Source organism: Phascolarctos cinereus, unplaced genomic scaffold, assembly GCF_003287225.1.
Source record: "Phascolarctos cinereus isolate Bilbo 61053 unplaced genomic scaffold, phaCin_HiC Scaffold_726;HRSCAF=1367, whole genome shotgun sequence".
In the NCBI taxonomy this organism is placed as follows: Eukaryota; Metazoa; Chordata; class Mammalia; order Diprotodontia; family Phascolarctidae; genus Phascolarctos; species Phascolarctos cinereus.
This window is the reverse complement of record NW_027556098.1, coordinates 180039296-180051234: the sequence shown is the minus strand read 5'-3', so window position 1 is coordinate 180051234 and position 11939 is coordinate 180039296. Positions and strand designations below refer to the sequence as shown.

Below are 11939 nucleotides of genomic sequence, written 5' to 3'. Positions count from 1 at the left end.
TCAAGCACCAATGAATGACATCTTCAAGGGTGGGTAAGGAGCTAATGAAATTGCCACATTCAGCTGCTTCTTGCTCCTCCCATCATGTCCTCCTTTCCAGTCTGGGGAAGAGGGCAAAGAAGTCCTCAAACCCACTGCCCAAACCCAATCCACCCAGTGATGCCGAGACCTGGAAAGGGAAAGATTCAGCATGACAAGGAGGTGAGGGCAGGGAGAAGAGAGGTGGTCCAGGGTACTAGGCAGGATAGGTGTGTGTGTGGGGGGGGGGTTGTGTGAACGAGAATAACTATGTGCTCACAACTGGGGAGAACAGAAACATCTGGGGCTGGGAAGCCCAAAGAGGCAGTCAATAAACACACAAGCCGTTTTGTCTTCGTTTGTTCCATACTTTTTTCCCTTTAATTCATACCACACTTCCATGGCTCTAGCTACTTTACATTAAGATTTGGCTCAGTAGCCTTGTACGTCTCTAGGTTCTAGCAGTAAGTTTCCGGTTTCATACCTCGCGCGCAGCGCCAGGCAAAAGTACAGTTATAGTACCAAACAAAAGACAGCCAGACACCCTGACGGCATTCAAACCGGCGCTCTTCCCCTTTCCCGGGCACCCCCCCCTCCCCGCACCCAACACACCTCAGGGCTGCCCGCAGGCAGCTGTGGCCTTTCCCCCTCCCCCCTCTTCAACCTGGGGCCCAGGGTGAGTGGAGAACAAAAGCACCTTGGGTTGGGGAAGATGGTCCATGCAAATTCTGGGCCGGCCCATAGAGTGTGGGGCAAGGAAGAGCTGGGATCCACGCAGGATGGCCAGGCTAAATGCTGCTTTCCCTACGGGCTCAATGCAACTGGCAACTAGGTCCAGGATGGCCTCCCCAGCTGCTACCCGGTCTTCCCGCCTTGCACAGAGGCCGCCCTATTGATTCTGCAAAGTGCCACATTGTATTGAGAAAAGCAGGAGGCCAAAGGCAGGGGGCAAGGGAGGCAAGAAAATGTTCTTTAAGCTTTCACGTGTGGGGGAGATCATCTGGCATCAGCTACCCTTGGCGGGAGAGGTGCTTCTCACTAGCAGCCGCGACTCTGGTCCAGGTTCCCAGGCCTGGAGAGGACCGTGAATTGCAACGGAAAACAATGCCCAAGACCCCTGAGCTGTGCTTGTCACATGGAACATGGGCTGGGGGGAGGGGGGCTTGGGTGCAAGGAGTAGATCTGGTCTGGTCCCATCACAGATGCCACCAGCCAGGGCAGGAGGAGTGAGGTAATGAGGCTGGGCAGAGAGGAGGAGGGAGGAGAGCTCTCTACGCCATGTGCAAAATTCCTGCTTTCACATGGGAAAGCAAGGTGGTTAAAAAGGTGGCCTTCCAGAAAAATGTTCCTCTCAGAACCAAAAACACATCTTCTGGAAGGAAACACAGAGGTGAAGGGGAGCGGGGCCAGCCTGCCCAAATAAGGGAGAATGATAAGGGGGAAGGGGTGATTGTCTCATAGCCTAGAGACACAGTAAAGGAGCAATGGGGTTAGAGGAATCACCAGGGGAAGATGTCTTTTGATGAGAGGTGGGGGTGGGAAGTCCATATCCCAGACACCTGGAAAAGAGGGTACTGTCTCTTCAAGGATTAAGGTAAGGGAGGGACTAGCTTTGGCTGCCGTGCACGTCTAGATAAGCAGCATGATATGGCACGGAAAGAATCTTGTGGGGAATCACAAATATCACAAATATTTCTCCCTTAGCCCCTTCCCTAGATCTTGCCCTTGAGCTGCTGTCTCAGGAACCTGAGGCACAGTCTGAAAAAGGAGCCGGCTGCCTACTCCTAACTCAATGCTCTGCTCAAGGTTGCTCAGTCTCCTTCTTCTGCCCCAGTTTCTTAGGTACAATGCCCTGAAGTTCTCCATTCTCTGGAGGCTCCTATGAGCACTTCACAGTTAACCAAACCCTTAGGTGGGTTTGGGTTTTTTTTTTGGGGGGGGGCATGGTGAGCAGCAGAAGAGGATATGAAGGAAGTAGTGGATGGAGATTCCCAAAGAGGAGGACTGACCTCAAAGCTTCCTCCAGGGAGGGTAGACTTCACTGAACCCACCAGCCAGCCCACTCTTCTAACTCACGGGAAATCCAAGTGAGTAAACATTCTCAAACAAAGAAAAACTGAGGTCAGGAGGGAGGAAACATGTCTTGGGGTGAATACTGAGCTAGTAGATTTTTCTGGACTGTCTCACAGCCCACCCAGCTCCTGCCAATTAGGATAAATACCTTACCCTGACACTTTGTAATCCTGGAAAACTCCAAGCCCTAATCCAGCAGGGTCTGTCCTTAAAGGCTCCTGAAAGAACTTAGCCTAGCTATCTTATCCTCCTCAAACACTAACAACTCCTTGGCCCTGGCTCTTGATGAAACCTGGAAGTAGCTTCCAAGCTGCAGACTTCAAGTGGCTGTTCTCCTACAGAGAATAAACTAGGGATCATACTTTGCTAATCTCCATGGGTGATTCAACTGCATTCCTCTAAACTGTTAATACCTGGTGGCTGCTCCTCTTCCATCTACAGTCTTTACAAAAGCCTTGGCATGAAGAACCCATCTGCAAATGCAGTCCCAGCACTATCCCATCCCTTCCCTCTGCAGAAGGACCCCAAAGGAAATACATGAAATCAAGTTTCTTTTCTGTTTGGAAATGGATCTCCAATCAAAAGAAATAAGGCAGGTGGTGGTTGTGAATGTCCCTTGCAGAGAGCTACCAGTCTGGGGCTATGATGGCCATGGATGACAAGCCAGTAGTAAGTACCATGTTATTGTCTTTGCTTTTACTCTGTGGGTAGCCCAGGCTGAGCAGCCTTGGGGGTGGGGGGGGGGAGCTGTCTCATCTGCAAGGCTTGAGGTTCCTTCTCCCAAATAAGAGAAGTCCTTGGAGCCACTGGACTTTCTGCTTCAGGGAAGGGAGGGATCCAGGCTAGTGCCTTTCTCCTAGCCCTAGCATCACAGAATCATAGCACTAGAAATAGCTTTAGAGAATGTCTGGTTCGTTGCAGATGATGAAACTGAGGCTCAAAGAAGTCAAAATAACTCTCCAAAAGTCACACATTCTGTCCCAGTTTCTACTCACCAGAAAGGTCCTGGGTATTTCCTACATATAGCTCTTCCTCTCCTCAGACACACACAACAAGAATCTTTCTCTTGATGCTAATTGCTTAACACAGCTTGGAAGGAGCTAAGGAAGAGCAGATTCCAGTGTGTGGCCCTTTTCCCTTTGCTTAACAGGGAGGATGAATCTTCATCCTCCTCCCAAGGAACCTTTCTGAAGCCATTTGAAAAGACCTCACAACAGCCAGGGGGAGGCAGTAGCTCTCAATGAAATAAATAATGATAAATAAAATAAATAAGATAATTTACAACTCTTGCTCCCCAAAAGCTCCTGTGAGCAATCTTGGCTTGTGGCCACTCTGGATTTTAATAATTTTAGGTCATTCAACTGCCTCCCTCCTTTACAATGAATTCATAAGTTCCCTGCCCAGCCTTTTTCATTCAGTTACTGGTTACTTAATTGGGCCAGAGAAAAATGACTTCAGTTGACAGCTGCTAAATGGGTGATTGGCAGTGTTTCATGAAGCAGCACTGGCTTATGAAGATATCCACCCTCCTAAGAGATTCTAGTCACTCTTATCTCCCCAAATCTCAAGTCTCACGCTGTCCTCTGAGGGTGCAGCAGGGATAGGAACCAAATTCAGCATGAAACAGAGACCCTTTTCCTCACTCCTACTGGGAATATATCATCCAGTATCTTAACTTTCTCACCCCCATTCTAAGTTAGGCCCTGTCCCCACCCCAGAAAAGGTCACCCCTGTAGAGACATTCACATTTCATGTTAATTCCCCCTACTGTTTGATTTCCTGGGATACTGTGGTTATGGAGGTCCAAAAGCCCCCACTCCCAGGCTGCCCTCTCTGCCTGGCCACCAGGAAAAACAGAAGTCCACTATTTGTTAAACATCAATATAGGACATCAGTAAAAACTATCTTCTTTTTATGATAATCTTTGTTCTTGAATTTTCCCTGATCCCTGCTTCCTAGGGCCCAGAAGGTTTATGTCATCTAAAGAGCCCTTCTCACCACCTTGCTGCTGGTCCCTTTCCCTTTCCAGTTCAATATTCCTTTTTGGATTCTGCCTATTTCAGGCAGGAATCCCTTGGATTTAAAAGAGGAAACATTGTAGTTAGGGGGTAGAGCTTAGATATGAGTTCCAAGCTAAGAAGCTTACTGCTCAGACCAGGCTTGGATACTATCCATCCCTCTGGTCCATGTGCCTGACTAATGTCTCAATTCTTAAGAAAAAACACAGTGATGACTCAACTCCCCAGTCCAGCTTCATCCCCTTACTCCATGACACCTCCTAGACCAAAAGGCCAGAGGGAGTTTTCCTCTACCAACTCCTCCTCTGTTCAGAAGCCTAAATACTAGCTGGATTAGGGACTATGAAAGAGAAAGAGATGCTGCCCTGGTCCTCATCCCCTCTATCAAGTAGATCCTTCCTTTCACGCCAGAAATAAAATACAACAGAGAGCAGAATCCCTCTGGACAGAAAATGGGTCTACATGCTGGGGGGGAGAAGGAGCATGTAAAAAACAACACTGGCAACCATCTGAGGATGAGAAGTGTAAGCTTGGGCTCAGTCCTTTTCAGAACGACTCTGCAGTGTTTTTTGTGCCCTGCCAGTTCCTACACATGACCTTGCATTCCTTCTCTCAAGCCCCCCTCCCCGCCCCCACCCTACTCCTACCCCTACTGGGTATTTTACAGCATTGGCTCAAAGTGAACTGAATTAGAACTATTCACCTTCTGGCCCTAAAACTGATAAAAATAAGTTCTTAACAAAATCATGTAAGTTTTACACATCCTAAGAAACAGTGTTCTTTGGGGAGGGGGAAGAGGAAGAGGACAGCAGAATTTCAGGCACTCAAAAGCAACTTAATTTTATACAGACCCAACCTGAGTGAGAGAGTAGAAAATGAGAGACCTGTGCTCCCCCAGCCCAAATGTATTTTGAGCTGGAGGGCCCCAGTGAAGACCAGGGGAGGCAGCAGTTGCAAAGAATTATCAGGGACTCTTTAGTCTCAAAGCCCTCCCACTCTGCCCACTCCCATACCCTCCCACCTACCACAAATCCCACAAATACTGCCTTTTGGCTTATCTAACAAGTCCTGTCCATCTGGCTGAAGGTCCACTTTTCCTTGGTGGCCCTTCACGGTGGGATATAGGTGGAGCCCCCTCTGTCAATTGGAGGCCTGAATCCCTGCCCCCCACACCTAGGCATCCAGGATAAGCTGGGATGGCAGGGAAAGAGGAATCCTCCCCCCCCCTTTTTTTTCCAATTTTCCAAAAAAAATGGAGGGCAGGGAATGAAGCACCACAGCAATGCCCCTTTGAGACTCCTATCCAAGACCCCAGGGCCTGCCCAAGCATGACTTTGGCTCAACTTCACTTCCCTTCAAACAGCCAAGGGATGGCCAGCAAGGGAAGGGTGGGGATGGAAGGACTGGGGGGGACAGAGAAGGTTGAGAGGGTTGGTGCTGGGAGTTGCCCCCTGCCCTCCACCAAAAGAAATTGCTTTTCTGGCCAGTGCAGGAGGCAGTCCCGCTCCTTCTCCTGGTACATAGGCATTATCTCTTTTTAAAATCTGTATATAATATATATTTATATTCTGTATATATATATATATTTATATATATATTTATATGGTCTATGTACATGTATTGCACAGGCCTCTGGAGTCACCCCTATTCTGCCTTGTCAATGATAGTGGTTCCTCTTCTCCTCTTTCTCAGATGAGTAGTCCCGGGTTCTGATGCCATTCTGAAGGTTGATGAGTGAGTCCTTCATCTGTAAGACAAGGGGAGGCCGACCCCACCCAAGAGGTACACAGCACTGAGTTGGCTTCCTCCACAAAGATCACCAAATACTTATCAAAGTAATTCAACTGAGTTAGGGAGCTAGGGGAGCCAGGATCCTAAGGCAAAGTATGACCTCATAGGGCTACCTTCTCAAGGAAACTAACAGTGCATGCAGTGTGAGAGAAGCCCTGGCCTAATTCTCCCCAAACCTTAATTCCTCAGAAGCTATTTTTCAAGCTATTCTACTAGGAAACTAATAGTGCATGCAGTGTGAGAGAAGCCCTGGCCTAATTCTCCCCAAACCTTAATTCCTCAGAAGCTATTTTTCAAAGCTATTCTACTTACCTAACTCCCCCAACATCACGTCAGCATTTTGTTTCTAGGGAATATCCCCCAGAACTGGGAAATCTGATTTTAGAATGATAAGGTTTCTCAACTGTGAAATGATGAAACCATAGATTCAGGGCTAAAAGGGGCTTCTGAGATGGCCAAGTCCAACTCCTCCCTTCCTTCCCCCATTTTACAAATAGGTAGGACATAATGGGTAGTAACTAGCAGAGCTGGGATTTGAACTCGGGTCACAGACCACTGATTTGGAACTAGAAGGGCCTTTAGAGGCCATCGATTCCAACCCCTCAATTTACAGCTGAAGAAAAGTAAGGCCCAGGGAGGTTAAACTGATTTGCCCCAAGGTCATACAGATAGCAAGTGACAAAGCCAGGATTCAAACCCACAAATGAGGACTCCAAGATCAGTATTATTTCTATTCTAACCTCCCACTCAGAGTACGAAATTCTTCCACAGGGCTCTGCCTGAAAACTTCCTTTGACAGGAACTGTTATAAAGCTGTTCTTTATGCTGAGCCAAAAGCCCCACTGGTCCTGGTTCTGCCTTCTGCAACAACAGACAATGTTTGTCCACGCAACAGCTCTTCAAAAAGTTGACGACAACTATCATGTCTTCCCATTGCTTTTTCTAGGCTCAACATCCTCAGTTCCTTCCAGACTCTTGTGGCCCATGTCTGGTTACACTCTTTGGCTTATCAACATAGCCCTTTAATATGGCAATAGAATGGAATATGATATCTTAGATGTGGTAAAATGGGCGGCTAGGTAGCTCAGTGGATAGAGTGCTGGGCCTGGAGTCAGGAAGACTCATCTTCCTGAGTTCAAATCTGGCTTCAGACACTTACTAGCTGTGTGACCTGAAGCAAGTCATTTAACCCTATTTGCCTCAGTGTCCTCATCTGTAAAATGAGCTAGAAAAAGAAATGGCAAACCATTCTAGTATCTTTGCTAAGAAAAACTCAAATGGGGTCATGAAGAGTCAGACACGACTGAAACAACTGAACAACCAAAATGTACCTTTGGTGTTTGCTTTAAGACTAACTCATCCAACCTGGTGCTGAGTCCTAAATATGGCCAAGGGAGTAGGAGGGCTTGGGGAAAAGGACCCCAGTAGTAATAGTAGTAGTAGTAGTAGTAGTAGTAGTAGTAGTAGTAGTAGTAGTAGTAGTAATAGCTACAATCATCAGAGCTAGCGACACGACTGAAACAACTGAACAACCAAAATGTACCTTTGGTGTTTGCTTTAAGACTAACTCATCCAACCTGGTGCTAAGTCCTAAATATGGCCAAGGGAGTAGGAGGGCTTGGGGAAAAGGACCCCAGTAGTAATAGTAGTAGTAGTAGTAGTAGTAGTAGTAGTAGTAGTAGTAGTAGTAGTAGTAGTAGTAGTAGTAGTAGTAATAGCTACAATCATCAGAGCTAGCATTTAGATATTTCCTTACGGTTTATAACGTGCTTTACAAATATTTCATTTTGTCCTCCAGACAACCCTGGGAAGTAGATGCTATTATTATCTCCATTTTATAGTTGAGGAAACTGAAGCAGCAGAGGTTAAATGACTTGCCCAGGATCATATAGCTAGAAAATGCCTGAGTCTGGATTTTAACTCAGGTCTTCCTTACTCCAGGCCTAAAGATCTAACCACTCTACTCCCTAACTGCCTTTGCAGTATCAATAATAATAATAACAACTTTTACATTTGTAGAGGACTTTACATATATTATCTTACTTGAACCTTACAATAAGCACATGAGGAGCATACTATAGATATCTATAGATAGATGAGGAAAATGAGGCCCAGAGAAGTTGAGTAAGATAGCTAATAAGGGTTAGAATCAGAGTTCTGAACCCAGGTCATTCAGATTCTATGTCTGGCATTCTATCCATTATGTTAAGTTGCCAACAAAACAATTCTGACCATCCTAAGAGTGTCCTGCCCTGCTCTCAGGGATGAAGTGACCAGTGAGTTCATTTAAAAGCTCTACCCAGTCTTCCCATCACTATTATGGTCAATATGAAAAAAATCATGATGGTTCTGTGCTAGATGGCATATCTGGCTAGCTTTAAAATTTTTCTGCATGTCAAAAAGGATGCTTCTGCCAATTTGACTACTTCAAGGTAAGCTTGAGAGGCAGCACAGACAATCAGCCTTGAAATCTGGAAAACCTGAGATCAGGGCTAACAAATACTCATTATCTAACTGAAGGCAAGTCACTTAACCTCTTTCAGTGACCCAAGCAACTTTCTAAGGCTGTGCTGATTAACAGAGTTATTGATCTCTATTTGAAAAGAGAGCTTCCACGCCAGGGGCAACCCCACACTAATGAAATCACACAAGGGAGCCTTTCTTTATTGATCTGAAACTGCATTAGTGTTAGTACACCCTTGTCCCAATGCAGGTCACCCTTTGAATTCCAGATAGCCATTCTCTCTTGGTCTCTGCTCAAAACCCTTCCAGCTTGGTAGGACCTAACAGAACTCAGATTTTTCTGGCAGGGGCTTCAAGAATCCAGTCACATCCATACTAAACAAGACTTTAGTGGATATATAAAGTCTGGGAAGGGTGGAGTGGAGGAGCTGTTGTCCTATAACTGGGCCAATATTGGATTACAACTTAAAGTTACTTCCCTAAACAGCTACATGGTACTTTGGACAAGACCACAAAGAGTACTATGCTGCAAAGAATATAAATCATGCTGGGGTGTACCCCAGCCATCTGATAAGAACGAGTACTTAAACTGCTGAAAGCAGCATCCTGGACTCAGGAAGACTTGAGTTCAAATCTGGTCACTTACTAGCTATGTGACCCTGGGCAAGTCACTTTACCTCTGCCTGCCTCAGTTTCCTCAGCTGTAAAATGAAGATAATAAATAATACTTCTCTCCCAGGTTTTTTGTGCAGATCAAATGAGACATTTATAAAGTGCCTATCACAGTGCCTAGAACACAGGAGGTGCTTAATAAATGCTTGTTTCCTTCCTTCCAAAGGCTTTTACTGAGGCAGAGAAGTATGCTACATATGATAAGGGCAGAGCAAGACACTAAACATGAGAAGATTATACGATCCCTGGGACTACGAGGAAGGCTTTCCAACCTTCCTTGGACACCTGCATTTCACTGTTTACATCATTTTCCTTCCTTCACTGTAAGGAATAAGACTGTAAATCTCTCCTGCCCAAAGGGGTTTGTTTGCTCTTGTGCTGTGCTCTAAGGAATAGGGAACACCTGAGTGCACTTCCTGCCTCTAAGTCCTCAACAGTGGCTCCTCTAGAAGGCTGGCTAATCAGTGCCCTAGGGCAGGGGCAAAGGAGAGGAGTGGGGGTGGAGGCAGGGAAGGTGTTTACCTGGTCTAGAAGCATCACAGAGGATTTGATGATCTCCCTCCATTTTTGGAGCTCTGTGTCATGATACTTTTGTTGGGATTCTAAGAGCTGAGCCCATTCTGTCTGGGACTGGGGTAACCTGTGGGGCACAAGAAGGGTCACCCCGGCAGCTGGAGTTATGCTCAGAGGACTGTCCTGTGCTCCCAGACCCCTAGAGGACAGAGAGTCACATCACAGTGCTATACTCTCCACTCATTCCCTGCTGTTTCCTCCCTTCCCTAACCCCACCCCCAAAAAGTGAACAGAAGGGAAACCAGAAAGGAGCCATTCCTCGCTGAGGAGAAGGGTTCTGTAGTGGATTGGGGAAGGGGAGGTTGGTCATCTGTGTACAGGATGGAGATGGATCTCAGGTTACCTGTCCTGAAGTCTCAGGCCCTGCCATGCAGTGAGAGTCTGGGTAGTGTATTCTAGCATCCAGAGTTTGTAGAACAGCATCATGTTGAGAATCACCAGCAGCACCAGGCTGGGGAAGGAAGAGTGGGGAACAAAGGAAAAACCAATAAAGAAGTAGGCTGGTTGGTGGCCAAGGCCCAGGCACAGGGGCAAACATCTTCCCTGACCAAGAAAACTCTGCCATGGCCTTGGCCCAAACTACCACTGTTTCCCCCAGAAACTTTGGAGAGAAAAAAGGAAGCACAGAGGAAGAAGAAGAAAGTGAAGGAGGGAGGGAGAGAAGAGGTAAGAACAGGGGAGAGGATAGAGCCAAAAAAGAAAAGTATATATGTATGTGTGTGTGTGTGTGTGTGTGTGTGTAGAGAAAGAAGAAAAAGAGGAAAACAGAGAGAGAGAGGCAAGAGAGGAAGAAAGAGAGGGAAGGGAAAAGAGAGGAAGAGAGAGGGAGAGAAAAAAGGAAGAGAGAGATAGAGAAGAAAAGAAGAAAGGGAGAGAGAAGGAAGAGAAGAGGAGAGAGATAAAGACAGGGAGCAAGGGAAAGGGAAAGGAGAGCATGCACAAATGCATGGAGAGGGGAAGAGGGAAAGACAGGGACAGTGACAGAGGGAGAGAAAGAGTTGATGACAGAGAAGGAAAGAATGAGAGAAAGAGAGACTGGCAGACAGAGCTGGTTTGAGGGGCCAGAGGAATGATACAGAGTCACAGGGAGAGTAATGTGAGGATTGGGGGCAAAGAAAGATACAGAAGGGTGCCAAGGGCAGATAGAGTACTACAAATTAGGATCCCAAAAGAAGTGGGGGAAAGAAAGGAAAGACTTGAGGGAGTAAAGAAGGTAAACCATAGAGACAGTACCTGAAACAGATCCTAATGGGTGCAGGGGAGAGAAAAGAAGGAGGAGGTAGAGGTTAGAAAAGGACTGACATACAGAAGGGGAAATCTGCAGAGAAGGAGGGCAAGAAGGACAGACACAGAGACAAGAAGAAGATTCTATTACTGAAACCTGACTGAATCTCTAGGAGCCATGACTGCTAATCCTTACCCTTCCTTTCTGCGCCCTCTTCTCTGCACTGCTGCCCTAGGGGTCTGACTGAGCTTGAGAAGGCCAGAAGCATGCTGTTAGACTTGGAGTCAGGAACCGTGGGTTCAAATCCTATCTCCAATACTAGCTATGTAACTCTAGACAAGCACCTTAAACTCCCCTACCCTCAGTCCCCTCACCAGTAAAATGGACGTAATACTATTTGCACTAACCACCTCATAGGGCTGTTGTGAGGAAGACACTTTTTATAAGCCATAAAGTATTAATGTAAATATGAGTTATTATAATAAAACAGGATAGGTGAGAGGGATGAAGGTGAGAACACCAATCAGTGATCCCGAAAAGCATTAAATGTAGGATTGTTTGATAATGCCCCTGGGAAAATGCTAGTGAGGAGGGGCAGCATGGCATGGGAGAAGGGGGAGAAGGAGGAGGGAAGGAAAACAAGAGAAAGAGAGAGACAGGGAGAGGGAGGGAGAGAGAGAGAGAGAGCGAGAGAGAGAGAGAGAGACGAGAGAGCGAGAGAGAGAGAGAGAGAGAGAGAGAGAGAGAGAGAGAGAGAGAGAGAATACTGCCATCACAGTCAGTAAGATTAGGGTCAGGCTCTGTGACATATACTGGGAGACCCTAGGTAACTCCTCAACCAATTCACTATGTTAGGAGTTCTTAACCCGAGGTCTGTGAACTTGTGAGTTTTTTTTTCTTACTATATTTTGATAACTGAATTTCAATGTATTTGGTTTCCTTTGTAATCTTATGTATTTTATTTATGCATTTAAAAATCACCTAAGAAAGGGGCCACATGCTTTACTAGATTGCCAGAAGGATCCGTGACAGAAAAAAAGGGGAAGAACTCCTTTTCTCTGACTATAAGTTGAAGAGCAAGTGGAGCTCTGTATAAATCACAGGGA

General features: G+C 46.3%; 1 protein-coding gene across 1 annotated transcript in view; it reads right to left on the bottom strand.

Moving 5' to 3' along the window:
* Nucleotides 1-376: 376 nt before the first annotated feature.
* Nucleotides 377-11939, bottom strand: part of GRAMD1B (GRAM domain containing 1B) — a 242825-nt gene continuing 231262 nt past the window's right edge. The window contains 3 exon segments of the mRNA XM_078146908.1: nucleotides 377-5856; nucleotides 9558-9675; nucleotides 9952-10059. Coding sequence (XP_078003034.1) covers nucleotides 5767-5856; nucleotides 9558-9675; nucleotides 9952-10059 — 316 coding nt within the window. The 3' untranslated portion in view covers nucleotides 377-5766.